At 43.5% G+C, this 22107-nt stretch overlaps 1 protein-coding gene across 1 annotated transcript in view; it reads left to right on the plus strand.

Annotated features, from left to right (window-relative positions):
- Positions 1-21304, plus strand: part of pudp (pseudouridine 5'-phosphatase) — a 56437-nt gene extending 35133 nt beyond the window's left edge. The window contains exon 4 of the mRNA XM_075478104.1: positions 20839-21304. Within this exon, the coding sequence (XP_075334219.1) occupies positions 20839-21015 (177 nt within the window). The 3' untranslated portion in view covers positions 21016-21304. The remainder of the gene's footprint in view (positions 1-20838) is intronic.
- Positions 21305-22107: the final 803 nt, after the last annotated feature.

Below are 22107 nucleotides of genomic sequence, written 5' to 3' on the forward strand. Positions count from 1 at the left end.
AATTTCACGTTACGTTGCATCTTGGGTAGTTTGAGTATGAGTAGTAACCTCATAATGCATACCCAACATTTCGGCGAATCTTTGTATGTCTTGAGTATGCATCAGCTTACTCAAACTCGCATACTAACTCAAAAAGTTAGTATGAGTAGTAGGAGAAGTATGCAGTTTCGAACACAGCCATGGTCTACGGATTTTTATGTCAGAAAACAGGAAATAGAAGTAAAAAACAAGTAGTTCTTGGATTTTTTTCATGGTCAAAAGGAGCAAAAAGAAAACTCAAAAAATGCTTTGATTTTCATCTTAAGTTTGAATAAAAACATCTAAAATCGCTGCAGATCAGAGATGAATAAAAGAGACTGTGCACAAGGAAAAACATGTTTTGAGACCATGTTCTACTAAATGAAGTGAATAAGATAGAAGTAATTCAGTCTTAAAGTGGGAATAAAAGGACAGCCATCAACAGCTGATTTTACATGCTTGAATAAAACTTTTCTGAAGTCTTATTGGGAGGTATCAGACAGGCTTTGGTGAAAATACCCATTGGTTTAAAGGAGAATTCCGGCATTTTTACAAACATATCCCATCTGTTGGAGACAAAGAAAAGTTGGCCAAAGGGAAAAACACGAGAAATGTTCATGCCTGCTGTGCAAAGTTTTCCAATTGCGCTGATTTCCATGAAAGCGGGCTCTATCGGGCAAGCTTTTAACCTTTCCTGTGGCTCTTAACGTGTATCAAAATACTTTTTACTGAATTGGCCATGGTGTCAGTAGCAATACAATTCAACCCAGGGGCTAACCATACCATTAGCTAGCACAGACATGATACATTTTGAGATTTCAAAAACAGCGCACTTACCTTTCTCAGCTTCCGTGTTCCACAGGCGTGTGCACAAATTAATCGATCGCCGAAGTCATACACTATAGTATTCCAAAATTGTCTTTTTGTCCACCAAAAACGACCCTCGGGAACCGAACTACACATTGCCATGTTTGTTATTGTTTCCTATCAAACAGCTGACTCGTTTCAACACCCATATTCGCCGTGATGTCATGACGTGTCACATGACTGCTGGAAGGAGCGCACCTTCGCCCATTATTCAGCTGCGGGAGATAAGAACCCTCGGGATTTTATTGGAATCAATTTCGAGATGGATAGTTCGTCAGATTCTGATGTTAGAATGGAAGAGCTTGGCGAGTTTGATGGTCGGGGTTATCTTTTTGAACCAGAATACCCTGATGAAGAGTTGTTGGCACAAGATGCAGCGAGGATGGCTCAAAACGATGATCCAGAAACGGGAGCTGCTGCTAGGTCACACATTGGGGAGACATGGTGGTGCAGATGTGGACATTGTATTGCACTGACCACAGAGGAAGACAGTACTTTGGAATACTATAGTGTATGACTTCGGCGATCGATTAATTTGTGCGCACGCCTGTGGAACACAGAAGCTGAGAAAGGTAAGTGCGCTGTTTTTGAAATCTCAAAAGCCCCTGGGTTGAATTGTATTGCTACTGACACCACGGCCAATTCGGTAAAAAGTATTTTGATACACGTTAAGAGCCTCAGGAAAGGTTAAAAGGTTGCCCGATAGAGCCCGCTTTCATGGAAATCAGCGCAATCGGACAACTTTGCGCAGCGGGCATGAAAATATTTCGCGGTTTTCCCTTTGGCAAACTTTCCTTGGTCTCCAACAGATGGGATATGTTTGTAAAAATGCCGGAATTCTCCTTTAAGCACAGCGGCCCTTCTCTTACCCTGACGGAAACAGTTCGGCCGACAGCACTCATTGGTGAGGCGACGTCAGCGCCGAGGTTAGAACCCGGATGGCAAAAAGCCAAATGAGAACAGGTATGTTGAGGAGAATCAGGCTGGAGCCAGACTGGAGTCAGGGTTTAAAGCAGAAGTCAGAACCAGGGTAACTGGGAGTAAACATACAGGAAGCAGCTGGAACATAGCTAATCTGGCGGAGATGTGGTGTCTGAGACCAGTCTTCATTACGTACGTTAGCTGTCACCAACACCTGGACATCTGCTGTGTGATTTAATGCAGTAACACAGACATAATGAAGCTGTTCCTCCAGTTAGACCTTATATAAAGATACAGAAAGTTACTGTATTGATCCCAGAGGGACATAGTTTAGCAGCGTAGCTGTAAGTTAAAAGCAGATGCTAGCAAACAATGCTTTCTCATCAACAGTGATGGACCAAGCCGGAGATGTAAGGAAAGTGTAGCACGTTTCACAGAGGAAAATCACAAAATGCTTCAGAGATAAAAGTTTAACATGTATTAACAATGTGAAACGTAACAGAATACAACATAAACCCCAGGTTAATTAAAAGCTTGTCTGTATAGACGTGTGTTTAGCTGCTTTTTAAGAGTCAACGGGGTCTGTGCAGCATAAAGACAGCCGAGCAGAATTACACAGCCTGAAAAGCCCGATCCCCACTGGTTCTGAACCGAGTGCTCGGGGCCGGCAGCAACCTCTGACCTGATGGCCTAAGAGCCCAGGAAGAAGAATGAGCTTTCAGCAGGTCAGAGACGTACTGGGGAGCTCTACCATGGAGGGCCCTAAAAGTTTAAACTAAAATTAATTCTAAATGAACGGGAGCCAAGGAATAGAAGCTGAAACTGGAGTGATGTGTGACCTGTTGGCGCCAGGTTAAAGTCTCGCTGTGGCATTCTGAACAGCCTGAAGGCGATAGATGGATCCAAAGCTGATTTTTCTAAGCAAGTAAAAAGACAAAGAGATATAAGTATCAATAATCATCTCGAGTTCAGTTTTTGACACCAGCAGTCTGAGTTTTTAAATATTTCTTGAATGGTTAAACAGTTTCGAACTAGTTTTTTGCAGTGATGCTCAAGGGACCAAACACAGATCCTTGAGGTACCCCACGAGGCAGAGCTGTTGTTTCAGACATCACTTTTCAGATTCATACAAACACTGAAAGCTCTCTCAGATATATTTTAAGATGACACCAGTAATTACAAACAAGTTCATTGGGATACTGTGGTCATCAGCATGAAAGGCAGCAGTGTGATCCAATGAAAGCAGAACTGAGGGCTCTCCAGAATCTGCTGCCATCAAAGTGTCACTGGAAACAAAAAGAGACTGTAAAATATCTACAACATTGTTCTCCTCTGAGAAACAGTTCAGTTGCTCTGCTGCTGTTTTTCCAAAATCTTTGCCACAAAAGGTCATTTGGATATTGACCTGTAACAGTTTGGAAGAGATGGGTCCAAATGTGGTTTCGTTGTTATCGGCTCAACAGCAGTTTGTTTAAAGAAGCTGGGAACTGAGCCTTTATGAGGAGAAGTATGAATCGTTTCCACGATACGGGGGCCAATAGAGTCAAAGACACTAATGAAAAACGAAGCAGGAAAGAGATCAATGGGGCGTGAAGTTGGTTTCACATGACCAAGCAGAGCACTGATGTCCTGAAAGGTAACAGGAGGAAAATAAGACCAGGTCTCAGAGGTAAGCAAGTTACAAGAAGGCTATTGAGAGAAAGATGAACAAATACTTGACCTCATTGCACTCGTGTACACAGCGTAACTCGTAGTAATGCATGTGTACTGCTAATTACTGCGTTTAAACACTTTGGATACATTAACATCATTAAACAGTTGTACTCAGAGACCTACATCTTCATCAGAAACATGCCGATAATGTAACGCTAACACACCGAGAGTGAGGAGAGGACCGGTGTTGTGTTAGAAACACACCTTATCCACACAGCTGCAGGTTGATGAGTTACAGAACGGAAACCGTTCAGCTAGAAAGCTTCAGCTAACAAAGCAATGTGGGAACAATGATGTTCATCTTTCAGAAAGGAACAGCAATAACTCCTCAGAAGTTGGTGTACGTCATCTTCATTAGCTAAGCTGTTAGCGTTAGCTGCTGCTAAAGGAGAAAGGCTAATGTGGGAACAATGATGTTCATCTTTTAGAAAGGAACAGCAATAACTCCTTAGAAGTTGGTGTACGTCATCTTCATTAGCTAAGCTGTTAGCATTAGCTGCTGCTAAAGGAGAAATGCTAATGTGGGAACAATAATGTTCATCTTTCAGAAAGGAACAGCAATAACTCCTTAGAAGTTGGTGTACGTTGGGGCGGTCGGTGGCGTAGTGAGTTAAGCAGCCGCCCCATGTACAGAGGCTACAGTCCTCGCTCCAGCTGGCCCCGGTTCGAGTCCCGCACCGGACAGCCCTTTGCTGCATGTCTTCCCCCTCTCTCTACACCTTGCTTTCTGTCTCTCTCCAACTGCCCTATCCATTAAAGGCCTAAAAAGCCCCAAAAAATATTTGAAAAAAAAAAAAAAGAAGTTGGTGTACGTCATCTTCATTAGCTAAGCTGTTAGCGTTAGCTGCTGCTAAAGGAGAAATGCTAATGTGGGAACAATAATGTTCATCTTTCCGAAAGGAACAGCAATAACTCTTTGGAAGTTGGTGTACGTCATCTTCATTAGCTAAGCTGTTAGCATTAGCTGCTGCTAAAGGAGAAAATAACTAAATAAATAAACCATGAGGAATTATTTCTCAGATACTTCCATTTCTCTGCTCTGAAGTTGAGGCTCTGAGAGTTGGAACTGGACCAAGTTGTTAAAACAGTGGGATGAAAAGTGGCTGCTGCACATCCACAGTCTGTAGCTAACTCTGCTGGAACATTAGTCTCAGATAGAGTTTATCCACTGGGCTCTGATATCCTTTGAGGCTGCTGCTGGATGGAAGATGCATGCTCCTCAGTGCAGCTGACAGCAGAACATTTCCACCAGAAGTTGGCTTCATTCGTCCAGCAGGGTGGATGGGAGAGGGCGGGGCTTAGCAGAGGAGGCGGAGTCAGTTTAAATAGTGACGTAATTTGGAAATGAAAATCAGAACGGTTAAATGAGGAAAAGGGGAACTAAATTGGTTGTGTTTTTGGGGAGTTTTCCACCTGCTGGTGACTTCAGACTCCCTGATATATGCTCCCAGGAACAGGAAGAAGGGATTTTTACACAATATAATACCTTTCACGCAAGTGAATTACCCTCAAAGTTACCCCAAAACACATTTTATGGATATTTTTTTCAAATTCAAATTTATTTGTATAGCACATTTCATGTACAAACAGTTCAAAGTGCTTTACATAAAATAAAAGCATTGCAGCAGGGAGTGCAAGAAGCATTAAAAATACATAAAATAATATAAAGAGAAACAAATAAAATCATTTAAATGAATTTAAAATCAGGCAACAGTCTAGATAAGTTAAAAGATATTTCATGCATAGACACATGAGAAAAGAAATGTTTTTAACCTGGATTTAAAAATGTCTACATTTGGTGAAAGTTTAATCTCCAGTGGCAGTTTGTTCCACTTATTTGCAGCATAACAGCTAAATGCTGCTTCTCCATGTTTAGTCTGGACTCTGGACTGGACCAGCTGGCCTGAGTCCTTGGATCTAAGAGCTCTGCTGGGTTTATATTCTCTGAACATATCACAGATGTATTTTGGGCCTAAACCATTCTGGGATTTGTAAACCATCTTTTAAACCGGCTTTTCAAATCTATTCTGTGACTGACTGGAAGCCAGTGTAAAGATTTTAAAACTGGTGTGATGTGTTCAGATCTCTTAGTCCGGGTTAAAACTCTAGCAGCAGCGTTCTGGATGAGCTGCAGATGTTTAATGCTCTTTTTGGGAAGTCCAGTTAAAAGAGCTACAGTAATTACAGTTATCGTTACAGTAATCGAGTCTACTGAAGATGAATGCATGGATGAGTTTCTCCTGGTCTTTTTGGGAGAGGAAACCTTTAATTCTGTTGATATTTCTGAGGTGGTAAAAAGCTGCCTTGGTGACAGCTTTGATGTGGCTGCTGAAAGTTAGATCTGAGTCTATCAACACTCCGAGGTTACGAACTTGGTCAGTGATTGTAAGGTCCCGAGTCTCAAAATATTTACCAACGCTGACCCTCTTCTCTTTGCTACCAAACAGAATGATCTCAGTTTTGTCTTCATTTAATTGTAGAAAATTATCTCTCATCCAGGTGTTTACTTCCTCCAGACACTGACACAGTACGTCTGCTGGGCTGCAGTCGTCCGGTGACAGAGACACATAAAGTTGTGTATCGTCTGCATAACTGTGATATTTGATGTTAAAATTCTGCAATATTTGACCTAAAGGGAGCATATACGTTAAACAGAAGAGGTCCAAGAATTGACCCCTGGGGGACTCCACAAGTCATGGCCACTCGCTCAGATTCATAGCTGCCAATAGTAACAAAATAACTCCGGCCTTCTAAGTAGGACCTGAACCAGTTAAGGACCGCTCCAGAAAGTCCAACCCAGTTTTCCAGCCTGTGCAACAGGATTCTGTGATCTACAGTATCAAACGCAGCGCTGAGGTCCAACAGAACCAGGACTGAAACATTACCAGAATCAGTATTCAACCTAATGTCGTTTAACACTTTGACCAGAGCTGTTTCAGTGCTGTGATGACGTCTGAAGCCTGATTGAAACTTATCAAGACTTCCACTTTCATTCAGAAAGTCGTTGAGCTGGTTAAATACAACTTTCTCAATAATCTTGGATATAAAAGAGAGATTAGAGACAGGTCTGTAGTTGTTCATCATAGAGGCATCTAGAGTTCTCTTCTTTAGGAGTGGCTTAATGGCAGCTGTCTTTAGTGACTTGGGAAAAATGCCTGATGCCAGTGAGCTGTTAACTATTCGTAGGAGATCACTTTCTACTGAGGTAAAAACAGTTTTTAAAAAGTCGGATGGTATTATGTCCAGAGAACAAGTTGTTGATTTCAGCTGCCGAACTGTTTCCTCTAGGATTTTTAAATTAACAATATTAAATTGTGACATAACGTCAGAGTTATTTCTAGGTTTTAGACACAGATTAGTTTTCTTGTTTGTCTGTGTTGCGTTAATGTTTTGTCTAATTGTTTTGATTTTTTGGCTAAAAAAGTTAGCAAATTCATTGCATTTCTCAGTGGAGAGGAGGTCTGGGTTTGACTGTTTAGGAGGATTTGTGAGTTTTTCAACCATAGCAAACAGAGTTTGAGACTTGTTGACATTCTTATTAATCATTTCAGATAAATGCAGCTGTCTGGCCTTGCACAGCTCATTGTTAGAACTACGCAGGCTTTCTTTGTACAGGTCATAGTGAATCTGAAGCTTTGTTTTCCTCCATTTACGTTCAGCTTTCCTGCATTCTCTTTTCAGATTTTTGACCGTAGTGGTGTTTCTCCATGGGGTTTTCTGTTTGATCAAGGTGCTCTTGATTCTTATCGGTGCAACAGCTTCCATTACATTAAAAATTTTCAAGTTAAAATGATCCAGCATTCCTTCAACCGACTCTGCGCTCATTGTTGGTAACATAACTATGGCCTCCCTAAACTGAGCACTTGTTTTCTCATTGATGTACCTCTTCTTAACTGAGAAGCTGGTTGTTTGAACATTCTGAGTAATATGTAAATCAAATAAAATACAAAAATGGTCAGACAAGGCCAAATCAGTAACAACAACAGAAGAAATATCAACACCTTTAGAAATGAGCAGGTCCAGAATGTGACCTCGAAGGTGGGTTGGTTCTGTTACATGCTGCCACAAACCAAACATGTCCAGCACAGAAGAAAATTCTTTGGCATTACCATCCGTCATATTATCCATGTGAATGTTAAAATCCCCGGTCAAGATAAAATGGTTAAAATCAGTCGAAATAACAGACAATAATTCAGAAAAATCATCAATAAAACTTGCACAGTATCCTGGAGATCTGTAAATGATTAAGAACAGGATTTTAGGAACGCCCTTTAAAATAAATTATTATTGGAATCCCTGAATATTAATAGTTATTAACAGATTTCCACTTTTCAACGATCGTGTGTAAAATCAGACGTAAAAGCTGTGATTCGGACTTCCTGTGTGTCTTATTCACTCAATATTGTAAAATGTGGTATCAAAACATATATTTTGTTGTGCATGTTGGGCTCTGTGGTCTTATTCATGTTAAAATTACAAAAGAAAAACCTCTTTTTTTCTTTTTTTTATCTCTTTGAATTTTATCATTCAAACAGAAATTGAAAATCAAACTTATTTTGCCCGTTTTGATGACAAAAATGAAAAAAGTTTTGTATCTCAATTATAACGAAAAGAAAAATAACCACAATTTTTTTTGTTTTTAATTTAATTCCAACGACCTGAACAAACATGGACCCAAAATAACTGTACATAGTAAGTCGTAACTGGAGAAACATGCTCAAACTAATTAGGTTAAATGGAAAATAGACAGCAATATCATTGGGTATAAAATGAGCACCTTAGAGAGGCAGAGTCTCTCAGGCGATGCGTTCCCTCTAAAACTCAGTTCACAAAAGCTGAAATGAGATATTTTCCCATTTCATGAAAGAATATAAGCTCATGTTGAAATTGAAGAAGAACCTCTCCCCATTTTGACTTTTGAGAGACTCTGCCTCTCCAAGGTGCTCTTTTTACACCTTATAATGGTAATGACTTGTTTCCAAATACATAATTAGTTGCAACATGTTCATTTAGCTGTTGCGGTTGCCCTCATTCAGATCAAACTTGATAGGCGCTCTATGTTTTACAAGGTACATTAAATATTAAATAATGTTTATTTACATTTCACACAGTGTCCCAACTCCTTTCGAAATAGAGTTGTACAACTGAATATGTAAATCTGTCGGTCTTCCCTGTTTGTGTTCCTTAAGCTGGATTCTTTATCAGCACAAACTTCAAATGATTGGCTAAATCCTGCCGCAGGCGCACCCTTTGATCAGAAGCAAAGCAAAGGAACGCAGGGTGGCTGTGAGATTTGCAGCCACTCATTTAGCTTATTGTGATATTTGATGAAGTCCCTGGGCAGTCCATGGACTGAGCCTTTTGCTTTGGGTTTAAACTCAGCTCAGTGGTAAGTTATCTCCTAATGAAACGCATGCTCAGAACCCACCGGACTGGCCAGTAAATTTGGGTGTTTCTTTGTTTTTTTCCACCTGGTCAGTTCAGATTACGTTGACATCGAGTAAGAATCTAATATTTATGTGTTGATATGGAAAACTTCAGTTTCAGAGAAGAATTAAAAGGATTTAATCCTTGTGATGACTTTTTATCAACCTGAAACACGTGCAGGCTTTGAAGTACCTAATCTGAAGCAATCTTTGACAATCTTTGGGAAGATGACACGCAGTCATGCGAGTTTATTGTTGGAAAGCGAGTTTGTCGGGTTATTTTAATCTCTGCCAGGTTATCATCAGGGTTAAAAACGCCTCCATCTCCACCTCCATCTGTCAGTATCAATTAACTCAAGCTCTTAATTGTCTATAGGTGTAAAACAGCTCGACCATGAATCATGCCAAATATCAAATTGTGTTTAGGCTGAAACCTGGATTTCCAGTTTAGCACGACACCAACTTATAGCAGTACAGCTAACACATGTCGTTTGCATGCAGAAAACCCAGAATTCTTTCAGTTTGATTAAATCTGGTTGGAATTAGTTAGAATTAGGGCTGGGCGAGTTAACTCGTTAGTTATTTAACGCCGATAAATATTTTATCATGCATTTACGCAGTTTTTTTTTTTTTAATAATTTTTTGGGGCTTTTGTGCCTTTAATGGATAGGAAAGTTCAGAGAGACAGGAAGCAGGGGATAGAGAGAGGGGGAACGACATGCAGCAAAGGGCCATCCGATTCGGGACTCGAACCGGGGCCAGCTGCAGCGAGGACTATAGACTCTGTACATGGGGCGCCTGCTCAACCCACTACGCCACGGACCACCCGTACTTTTATTTAAGATTGGAGTTACCATGGCGACGTAATAAGCAAAAAACAGCCCCCCAAAGCCCCCCTAGGAATAAACAGGGGGATGACCTGGAAAAATCATTAAAAAAACAAAATTTTGAGCAGTTACTGTGTCATCATGCATTAACCTAGAAACGCCATTAAAATGTCAGTTTGTAGATACGTCCGTGCTGTGTTCAGAAGTGAAGACGCCATGTCGATACCTGCTACGGATATCCCACAGCATGCCTCCAAGCGACCCAAAGTTTTGGCCAAAATCTGCAAAATTTGAATTTTTAGAGCACAACTGCCATTTCATTAGAGTGTGGGAGTTCTGACCTCAGATTAATTTTTGAATCGCCCTCACGCCTACAAATATCGCTCCAATGCCATTATGTACTGTCATAATATAGGCACGCATGTTGGGATTCATAAAATGTTTTCATATTTCATCTAGGGCTGACCATTTGCTCTCAGAGCCCCTCAGAGCAAAGTGATGTCGGGGCTCAAAGACCTCAAATCCCCATTTTAATTCATCCAATTCTCAGAATCTCAGCAGCTCCTGCAGCCCTTCTTTCTCTCATCCGTGCTTTCACTGTGAATGTGCTACAGATCTGAAACGCAGGAATATTGAAGTCCAAAGGCGTCCCTCGCTCATTCTGCGAGAACTCAGCCAATCTATGTCCTGGTCACATGACCTTATGTGATTTCCTTTTAAAACACACCTGTGATGTTTTTCACCTTTACACCTTGAAAAAGACTCCTGTGAGTCGAAACGCGTCGGTGCGTGTGAAAAAATAAAACAAAGGACTTAACAGCAGAGTTGCCTCGGGACCTTCCTTCTTTTATGGGATTTAACGTTGAAAACGTGTCTCTTTATAGATTTATAGATTTATTCTTCCGTCCACATTAATAGGGCCCGCACATCCCAACAATATATATATCAAAACGACTGGCTCGATGAGTTTTCGCGGGCTATTACTTTTATTGAAGATTGGAGTTACCATGGCGACGTAATAAGCAAAAACCAGCCCCCCAAAGCCCCTGTTCAGCGGGGAGCTGAACGGCAGCCTGGCCAACACCATCACCAGCTTCGTGGACAAAGGAACAGGTAACTGCCCCTGTTTCACTGGTGGGGTATTAAAGGGACAGTTCGCCGCTTTAAAGGAACAATTCGCCTCTTTAAAGGAACAGTTTGCCTCTTTAAAGGGACAGTTTGCAGTTTGAGCGATACGCACACTTTGGCAGGCCCCTTCTAAATTTCTTCAGAAATTTTCTAGTTCATTTTATTAATGTAAAAGTCTGTTGCTCACAGGCTTTTATTTAGTAAAAGTCTGTTGCTGTCTGCTGCGGAACCGGAAAAGAAAGTAATCGGCGGATCCACCAAACATGGAGAAGGGTACGGAACTTTTACTCGGCCATTTTCATTTTAAAGTTCTTCCAGACGGGAGTCGACAGAACCAAAGTCATCTGTAAACACTGTCAAGTTCAATTGTCTTCTCAGCGTAGTAGTTCCAGTCTAAAATATCACTTAAAGGCAAAACACACAACTGATAGCAGCAAGTCATTCAAGGAAACAGACAGTGGAGCGAGGCTTCTACATAAAAACTACAGAAAGATGCTGATGTTAAAAGTGTGTTTGCACAACAAATGTTATGGCACTTTCATTCATATTCAAGATTCAAGATTCAAGAGGGTTTATTGTCATTCCAGCCATATACACAGTATACAGTGCAATGAAATAACGTTTCTCGAGAAGTTTTCAGTGCAACAAACAGCAACAACAAAGAACAGCGCAACAATAAAGAACAGCTGGGACAACAGAGGTGATCAGATCAGTCTCTGAGCGTTGAGGAGTCGTATGGCCTGGGGGAAGAAGCTGTTTTGTAGTCTGGTGGTGACAGACCGTATGCTGCGGTACCTTCTGCCAGATGGGAGGGATGAGAAAAGTCTATAGCCGCTTTCGGACAAACCGTTCTAAGAAAGTAGTTATCAGAACTACTCTCCTCGAATTTCGTTCTGATAACTATCCTTCCCCAGCGGAACTGTTTCAGTCTGCATTCGCACATGAGTCGGGACCTGATAGGGACCGATGCGCCGCGCGCAGCCGTCTGCTTCAGTGACGTGTTAGCCGTTAGCCGTTTAGCGCTACATTCAAACACAAAACAAAACGGTAAAAGTAAGGAGAGTAGAAAAAACACCACTAAGAAGCTAATATGGAGAGCGGGAGGCCACCGTGTTTATGGTCTGCATGATGGTGATATTAATCATGGACAATCACATCAGGCGTCTAATATTGAGGCTGGAAAAGCTCACAGAGAGAGTCAGGAGACGATACTTTTTCATTTCATGAAGGAAGACAGGAGAGCAGAGCGCTGCAGACAAATGAGACCAGTGTAAGTTTAACTTATTAAACACCCGCCGGTTGTGTCTGTGTATGAGGAAACATTTCAGCCGTGATAACATGACATGGGGCGTAGCTACCGACCACCACACACCTCCGTTAGATTAGTTCTATAAGAACTATGAAAAGACCCGACCTCGGAAAAGGAGCTAAATAGTTATAGGAACTAAGGGAGAAAGCCCCGAGTTCCTGTATGTCCGAACACGGGAGAAAACGGCCCCGCGGATTAAAAGGTTATTAGAACTGCCAAAGATTCCTACAGTCCGAAAGCGGCTTATGAGAGGGGTGGGTGGGGTCTTTAAGAATTCTGGTTGCCTTGCGGATGCAGCGTGTGGTGTAGATGTCTGAGACAGAGGGGAGAGTGGCTCCAATGATCTTTTCAGCCGTCATCACCACACGCTGAAGGTTTTTGCGGTCCAGTTGGGTGCAGTTACCGAACCAGGCGGTGATGCAGCTACCCAGGAGGCTCTCTATGGTCCCTCTGTAGAAGGTGGTGAGAATGGTGGGAGGGAGGTGGGCTCTCTTCAGCCTTCTCAGGAAGTGGAGACGCTGCTGAGCCTTCTTTACGGTGGAGCCGGTGTTGAGGGACCAGGTGAAGTTCTCCGCCAGATGGACACCAAGGAATTTGGTGTTCTCCACAATCTCCACCGGGGAGCCTTCGATGTGCAGAGGCTCGTGGTCCCTCTGTGCTCTGCGGAAGTCAACAACCATCTCTTTAGTTTTGTCCACATTAAGAGACAGGTTGTTGGCTTTGCACCAGGTGATCAGCTTTTCCACCTCCTCCCTGTATGATGACTCGTCGTTCTTTTCGATGAGACCCACCACGGTCGTATCGTCAGCGAACTTGATTATGTGGTTCGAGTCGTGTAGTGCTGTGCAGTCGTGGGTTAGGAGTGTGAACAGTAGTGGACTGAGCACGCAGCCTTGAGGTGCCCCTGTGCTCAGTGTGGTGGTGCTGGAGGTGTTATTTACGATCCGGACTGACTGGGGTCTCCCCGTAAGAAAGTCCAGGATCCAGTTGCAGAGGGTAGTGTTCAGGCCAAGCAAGCTCAGCTTCCTAGTCAGGTGCTGTGGGATGATAGTGTTGAATGCTGAACTGAAGTCTATGAACAGCATTCTGACACAAGTGTCTTTTTTGTCCAGGTGGGTGAGTGCTAGGTGGAGGGTGGTGTTGATGGCGTCGTCGGTGGAGCGGTTGGCTCGGTATGCGAACTGCAGGGGGTCTAGGGTGGGAGGCAGATGGTTCTTGATGTGCTTCAGGATCAGCCTCTCAAAGCACTTCATGATGGTAGGGGTGAGTGCGATGGGGCGGTGGTCATTGAGGCATGACACAGGCGACTTCTTGGGCACAGGGACGATGGTGGTGGTTTTGAAGCACAATGGGACGATGGCACTGCTCAGGGAGATGTTGAAGATGTCCGTGAAGACATCTGCCAGTTGGTCTGCACATCCCCTGAGCACACTCCCGGGAATGTTGTCTGGGCCAGCAGCCTTACATGGGTTGACTCTTTGCAGAGTCTTTCTCACTTCAGCTGTGGTCAGGCATAGCACTTGTTCGCCAGGAGGGGGGGTGTTCTTCCTTGCCACCACGTCATTCTCTGCATCAAAACGACTGTAGAACACGTTCAGCGCATCGGGCAGGGAGCACATTTAAAATAAAGCTAAATGCTAAAAGCTATACACTACTTTTGAATTCATTTTTGGATTTTGCGTACAAATGCGATTAATCGTGATTAATTAGGGAAATCATGTGATTAATTAGATTAAACATTTTAATCGTTGCCCAGCCCTAGTTTAATTAGATCTGCTGGGAATTAGTTCAAATACAAGGCCAAAGTGTTATTATTGTATTTCTTCCAACATGGGATTTGTCACTTATGAAATGTGGGCCGGTGATCTGGTATGACAGCATTTTACCTTTTCTTTCTTCATACTTGTGGCTGCCTGATTTGATACCATTGTAGCTGGTAATATGGTTTGAGTTCATAACTAACATTTGATGTCAAGTGTTTCCTGTTGTGTAGCTTTCTTTAGAATTAGCTTTGAGGAGACAAAGCCTGAGGTTCTGACCAACTGTAGGAATGTTACACGTTCCTTCCTCATGCCACCCGAGGCTCCAGGATCATTTAAAAAATACGATGGGCAATATGTCACTGTCGTTTATTTACTTGCCGCTACATGTAGGACACACTAAATGAATTTGGCCTCATATCACACTGGAGTGCGTTATAACGTATATTATAACGCCCATAAATATGGGAGCGTGTCCGTTGGTTTTACATCAAAAAGTGTGTCTAAGCTGCAGGACCATCTGGATTTATTACAACTGTTTCATGCACACACAGAAGTCAGTCAGTCACAACATGTATTATGTGTATTCCCATGAGTCATATGTATGTGATTTGTCTGTGAAATGCATGACATGAATGTCAGGAGATGATACAAACACTGTGGGGGCATGAAAGTAAAAGTCTCACTGTTGTTTTTTTTAACTAAACCCTAAGGATATCTTAGCAAAGTATTTAAATTTAGCTGCATCAGTCGGGAGAGGAAAGCAGTCCAGGAGAGAGACTGAGAGAGTGCTGTCACCATGGCAACCTGATCTGATGGTGTAAAAAGAATTATACCCTAATCTCAGTGTCAGTGCAGAAAAAGGTTGCTGAGATTAGATCTCGGTTTTGATTTGAAATCCATGTGCTCACGTTCGGGAGACTTAGTCTGAAGATCATCTGTTGAAGATTAAAAATGACTTTGGATAGTTCAAACTCGACTGTGCATCACTTACAGCAACGTAGTTTCCATTCGCCAGCAAAGAAGATCTCAAACGTTTATTTGAAAAGCTGGAGGAAAAATATAACCTGGACTCAATTCGGACTCAATGTCCCCCACCTCTACCGGGACGTGGCTGAAGCTCTGCCGGAGGTGGGAGTTAAAGCTCCCTCCACCAGACGTTCCCAGCAGAAAATCCCAATACGTTTGGGCCTGCCCACCAACTCACCTAGTGGCGCCAACTCCCCACCAGGTAGTGATCAGTTGATCCCCCACCTCTCTTTTCACCCGAGTGTCCAGGACATATGGCCGCAAGTCCGACGATACAACCAAAAAGTCGATCACAGAGCTGCGACCTACGGTGTCCTGGTGCCAAGTGCACGTGAACACCCTTATGCCTGAATATGGTGTTCATTAAGGACAGTCCATGACGAGAACAGAAGTCCAACAGCAGAACACCATTCTGATTCCGATCGGGGGGCCGTTCCTCCCAATCACGCCCTTCCAGGTCTCACTGTCATTGCCTACGTGAGCATTGAAGAGCCCCAGCAGGACGAGGGAGTCTCCTGCAGGAGCACTCTCCAGTGCCTCCTCCAGGGACTCCTAAAAACGGTCGGTACTCTGAACTGCTGTTTGTGTGCATAAGCACAAATAACAGTCAGGACCCGTCCCCCCACCCGAAGCCGGAGGGAGGCTACCCTCTCGTCCACCGGGCTGTGCATTGAGGTTAGTCCGACTATATCTAGCCAGAACCACTCAGCCTCGCGCACCGGTTCAGGCTCCTTCCCCAACAGAGAGGTGACGTTCCACATCCCAAGAGCCAGCTTCGGCCGACCGGGTACCCATGGGTATAGGCCCGGCCACCAGGCGCTCGCTGCCGGACCCCACCCCCAGGCCTGGCTCCACACGTCCGGGCAAGGCTCAACTTGTTCCAAGTGTCTTTTTCTTCATAGGGGGTCTTAAGAGCTGTTCTTCGTCTGGTCCCTCATCTAGGATTTGTTTGCCTTGGGTGCCCCTACAAGGGGCTTAAAACCCTGGACAACATAGTTCCCAGAATCAGTCAGTGGGATTACATGGCACTGAAAGGATCGGATTATTGGCTAAATTTAAATCAGACTGAGTTCTTAAATTCATGTAGACACCATCTGACAAGAAATTGGATCGGTTTGGGTTACTCGCAATCGGATTAAGACCCCGAGATAACTCGGTTTTGTTGTTAACAATGTACATTTTGACAATTTATAGGATGAACCAGTAAATCTGGTCAATGTACTGGAAAAACTGGAGATGAACTCATCAGTTTGGTGGTGGTCTGCTGTTTGGTGGTGGTGATCTGCTGTTTGTTGGTGGTGATCTGCTGTTTGATGGTGGTGATCTGCTGTTTGATGGTGGTGGTCTGCTGTTTGTTGGTGGTGATCTGCTGTTTGGTGGTGGTGGTCTGCTGTTTGATGGTGGTGGTCTGCTGTTTGTTGGTTGGAATCTGCTGTTTGGTGGTGGTGATCTGCTGTTTGGTGGTGGTGATCTGCTGTTTGTTGGTGGTGATCTGCTGTTTGATGGTGGTGGTCTGCTGTTTGGTGGTGGTGATCTGCTGTTTGGTGGTGGTGAACTGCTGTTTGGTGGTGGTGATCTTCTGTTTGTTGGTGGTGGTCTGCTGTTTGGTGGTGGTGGTCTGCTATTTGTTGGTGATGATCTGCTGTTTGATGGTGGTGATCTGTTGTTTGTTGGTGGTCTACTGTTTGGTGGTGGTGGTCTGCTGTTTGTTTTAATGTCTCATCTCTGTTCTTGCTCGCTTTCAACCAGAACTAAACATTATCATGATTTTAGCCTGCACGACATGCCACTTTGGCTTTTGTTGCGTCCAGACTCTTGATCGGCTTGGGATCAGTTTGAGAATGAAAGAACATCTCTAATGCAGTGACTAAGAGCATAAACAAAGCCGTTGGAGTGTGTCTGCAGGGCATAGTATTCTTGAAATTGGAGATTAAAGGACAAGACCGTTTTTTTTACATTGGGCCCTTGATTTCACATTATAACATTCAAATTCAATTCAAATTCAAATTCAATTCAAAAATACTTTATTTATCCCAGAGGGAAATTAAATGTTGATGTAGCTCAATTAAATCAAGGAGTTATTATAGATGCTGATGGCTGTGGGCAGGAATGATTTCCTGTAGCGGTCCGTTTTGCATCCAAACTGAAGAAGCCTTTGACTGAAGAGACTCGGTTTTCTCATGGAGAGGATGTTCAGGGTTGTCCATAATTCTCTTGATTTTATGCAAAATCCTTCTTTGCATTATTGTCTCCAGAGGTTCCACAGTCTTCCCCAGAACAGAACCAGCCTTCCTTATCAGGTTGTTGAGTCTTTTTAGGTCCCTGGTTCTGATGCTGCTGCCCCAACAGATGACGCAAGAGGAAATGACGCTCTCAACAAGAGACTTGTAGAAGATCTGCAACATCTTGTTGCAAACCTTGAAGGACCTTAGCTTCCTCAAGAAGTAGTCTGCTCTGTCCTTTCTTGTAGATGGCTTCACTGTTGTGTCTCCAGTCCAGTCTGTTGTCCACATGAACACCAAGGTATTTATATTCCTCAACCACCTCCACTTCTTCTCCCATGATGGAAACAGGGTTTGATCTGACCCTGTTTCTCCTGAAATCTACAATCATCTCCTTTGTTTTGTTAACATTCAAGATGAGATGATTGTTCCCACATCATGCCACAAAGCGGTCCACCAGCTCTCTGTACTCAGCTTCTTGTCCATCTCTGATACACCCGACTACTGCAGAGTCATCTGAATATTTCTGTAGATGACAGGAGTCTGACTTGTACTGGAAGTCTGAAGTGTACAGAGTGAAAAGGAATGGTGAGAGTACAGTCCCCTGTGGTGCTCCTGTGCTGCTGATCACCTGGTTAGACACACAATTCTTCAGTCTGACAAACTGTGGTCTGTTTGTCAGGTAGTCATTAATCCAGGTGATTGTTGAGGCCTCCACCTGAGTCTTCTGGAGTTTCAGACGAAGCAGATCAGGCTGGATTGTGTTAAATGCACTGGAGAAATCAAAGAACATGATCCTCACAGTGCTGCCTGCTTTGTCCAGATGACAGTGGGTTTGTTGAAGCAGGTGTATGATAGCATCTTCAACTCCAACTCCATGGCGATAAGCAAACTGCAGGGGGTCCTGATATGTGCTGGTTTGCTTACACAGGTGGGTCAACAGGAGTCTCTCCAGGACCTTCATGATGTGGGATGTCAGGGCAACAGGTCTGTAGTCATTGATGTCTGAAGGACGAGTTTTCTTTGGTACCGGACCCAGACAGGATGTCTTCCACAACAGTGGTACCTTCTCTTGGGTCAAGCTAAGGTTGAAAAGGTGTTGCAGAATCCCACAGAGCTGCTCTGCACAGGCCTTCAGGACTCGGGGGCTGACACCATCTGGACCTGCAGCCTTGTTCTGGTTCAGTCTCTCCAACTGCCTCTTCACCTGACTTCTAGAAACAGAAAAGTGGGAGGGGGAGGCAAAGGGGACAGCAGCATCTCCTGATTGGGTTGAAGACAAACTAGTGGAAGCAGAAGAATCCATGACTGAGGTGGAGGTGGAGATGTTACAGGAAAGCTGTGGGTCAGAGGAGGGTGGGATATCTCTTTGGCTGGGAACAGGAGGGGAGGATGGTGAGCTTGTTCCTGAACTGAACCTGTTGAAGAATGTGTTCAGCTCATTTGCTCTGTCCAGACTTCCATCCATCCGATCCTCCCTCTGTTTGAGGCCTGTGATCTTCTTCATTCCTGACCACACATCTCTGATATTGTTCCTCTGCAGTTTACTCTCAAGCTTCTTTCTATACACCTCCTTGCTCTCTCTGATCTTGACTTTGAGCTGCTTCTGTATACTCCTCAGTAACTCCCTGTCTCGCTCCCTAAAGGCTCTTTTTCTCTTGTTCAATAGTTCCTTTAGCTCACTGGTGATCCAGGGTTTGTTATTAGGGAAGCATCTCACTGTTCTGGTGGGGATGGTGTTGTCCACACAGAAGTTTATATAGTCAGTCACACACTCAGTCATGGCATTAATGTCCTCTCCATGTGGCTTACAAAGAGAAATCCAATCGGTTGCATCAAAACAACCCTGTAAGGCTTCTTCAGCTTCTTGTGACCACTTTCTAACAGTCCTTTTTGTGACAGGTAGTCTCTGGACAAGGGGTTTATATGCTGAACAGAGAAAAACAAGGTTGTGATCTGATTTACCCAGGGGAGGTCTTGATTTGGAAATGTATGAATCCTTGACATTTGTGTAAAACAAATCCAATGTCTTGTTTTCTCTGGTAGAGCAGCTGACAAACTGTTGAAAAGTTGGCAGTGTAGCAGAGAGTGAGGCATGATTAAAATCACCAGATATTGCCACAAAAGAATTGGGGTGTTGTGTCTGTATCTGAGCAACAACGGAACTGATGACATCACATGCAGTGTCGGCAACAGCTGAGGGTGGAATGTAAACAGCCACCAAAACAACACTGGTGAACTCTCTTGGCAAATAATATGGACGAAAACTTACTGCCAATAGTTCAATGTCAGGACTGCAGAGACGACTCTTAACAGTAACATGTCCTGGGTGACACCATCTGTTGTTGACAAGCACTGCCAATCCACCCCCTTTCCTTTTCCTGCTACTATTTAAATCTCGATCTGCTCGTACAGTCAGGAAGCCCGGCAGAGAGACGCTGGAGTCGGGGATATGATCCTGCAGCCATGTCTCAGTAAAACACATAATGCTACATTCCCGATATTCTTGCTGAGTCCTTGTCAAGGCTAGAAGTTCATCCAACTTGTTAGCTAACGATCTTACATTGCCCATGATGACGGATGGCAGAGATGGTTTGAACTTCTTCTTTCTTTCTCTCCTCTTTGCTCCTGCTCTGCATCCATGACGCCTCCTTTTCAATTCCAGTGGGATTTTTGGCTTCAATTGTCGAATTATTTCTGCTTTTCCAATGTTAATCAGCTGCTCCCTGTTGTAAACCACCTTGTTGCTATGGTTATGCATCATAACAAAAGAGCAAAATATACAAACGTATTGGGAAAAATCAATCCAGCTGCACAGCATCCAAGGCAGGAAGGAACAGTTGTCCAAAAAATGCAATTTCTTCCAAGAAAAAACAGGAATGAAATTTAGAAAAAAGAATAAATCTCAATGTGAGGTACAGAGCTACTCCAACGTGCTGCCACCCTCAGCAGCGCATTCTAGAACATGATGTTCTACTCACCCCTGCTTGTTGTTTAGCCTGGCGACGCCATCCTACGTACTTCCGCCCAAAGATTTTGGCTCCGCACATAGTCTGGCCAAATCCCCCTACCTCGGTTCGCTCAGTGTTTTGCCAATCAGCAAACATTTGCGAGTTGTGACGCAGAACTCACGCGCGGAGTCCATTGTAGTCCATATAATTGTAGTTCAACCGCAGCGGAAATAAACATGGCGACGGAAGAACGCTAGAAGCTATCCATGAAGTTGTCTCAACTCTGGAGATCATTACACAATTAAAACGAGAGCAAGAGGAATGCCTCGTCAATTTTGTTAGTGGCAAGGATGTCGTAGCTCTCCTTCCAACTGGCTTTGGGAAAAGTTTGATTTATCAAATGGTACCGGTATAATGAAAGCGGATGTGGGAAGCGTGATTCGCGAGCTAGAGCCTCGCGAGAGTAAGCATGAACCTCGGCGCATAACCAACGTCATTTCTAAACATTATGATTGGTTAAGGGAACTCCGTTACTCCAATGAATTTAAGTTGCTGGGTAAGGTCCCGCCCTCTTCTCTTGTTTGGTTTTTTTTGGAGTGAAAATCTGTTAACCTAACAAACTTGCAGGATAATATCTATGTTTATGCCTCTCCTTTTCTTTGCTCAGTGCTTGGTGTTTGAAGATGCTCCCAATGGCGTGAAGGCGGCCCTGGCTGCAGGGATGCAGGTGGTGATGATTCCTGACGACAACCTGGACCCCCGCCTTACCCAGGAGGCAACACTGCGACTCAGGAGCATGGAGGAGTTCCAGCCTCAGCTCTTCGGCCTGCCGGCATACGACTGAGGCACATATCAGGGATAAAATCACAGTGTGTCAGGCTCTGTATTTGACCTCATTCTCACTCCTTGAAGGAAACTAATCTAACACTTTGGAAAGTTAAAATCCAGCTGATTGTTTTTCGGCCTACCTCCCCTTTTTTTTGGGTGGGGGTTGCTGACAGGAAATGACATTTAACAGCCATCTCTTTCAGATATGTCCTGTTGTTTCATGAAACCCTGAAGTTTTTAAGACTGTGTGTGTGCCAGCTAAGTCAATATTGTCCCTCAATAAATGTCAGTTATTACATTAGAAATCCTGAGGGTTCGGTTCTTACATGTCTGCCTCCTATGTGCCATATCTAATGTAACAGGGCTCATTAAATGGGCTTATTTGGAGCTCTGAGCAGTGAAAAGGACATTCTGGCTGTTACAGGAATATCACATGAACACTAAAATGACTGCTGTTTTCTTACTTGACTGGGCTGATATTCAATTTTCAGTGCCACAAACACTGTGGTCATCAGACCAAATACAGTCACTTCTTAGAGTTTAAAAGGCTCCACAGTCACTGCCTGTTCGTCAGTGGGTATTTCCAAAGGAAGTTATTTAGTAGAGCAGATTAAAGGCCTTTTTCAGGAGAATCGTTCACTTTGGTATAAACGCATTAAATTTGGCACAGATACTCTCTAAGGGTCACTTTTTGGAAAAAAAGCGCTGGCCACGCAAAAATTCAATATGGCGGCCATTTTTCAAGATGGCCGCTGTTTCTATCATACTCATTATGTCAATCTGTACTGTAGGCATTACAATTTGAATGAATACTGATATGGTACTCTTGAATGAATGTTAAAATGGAGAATGGTCCTTCTCCCTCAAAAACAAAGATGATTTTTCAAGATGGCCGCCACCATTTTTCAAGCCATCAAGGCAGAGATTGGTGAAGGAGGATTGCCAACTATTCTCCAAACTATTCATCTCATGTCAGAGCAGAGAATGTGACCTGCAGGAGTTTTTCAAACACGAGAACCATCCCTACCCAGCTGCATTAAGTGATGGTGGGAAACTTTATTCCTGTCAGAAATCACAGTTTGCCTCCATTCTTGAAACCTATATAACA

The sequence above is a fragment of the Odontesthes bonariensis genome, chromosome 11 (genome assembly GCF_027942865.1).
Source record: "Odontesthes bonariensis isolate fOdoBon6 chromosome 11, fOdoBon6.hap1, whole genome shotgun sequence".
NCBI lineage: Eukaryota > Metazoa > Chordata > Actinopteri > Atheriniformes > Atherinopsidae > Odontesthes > Odontesthes bonariensis.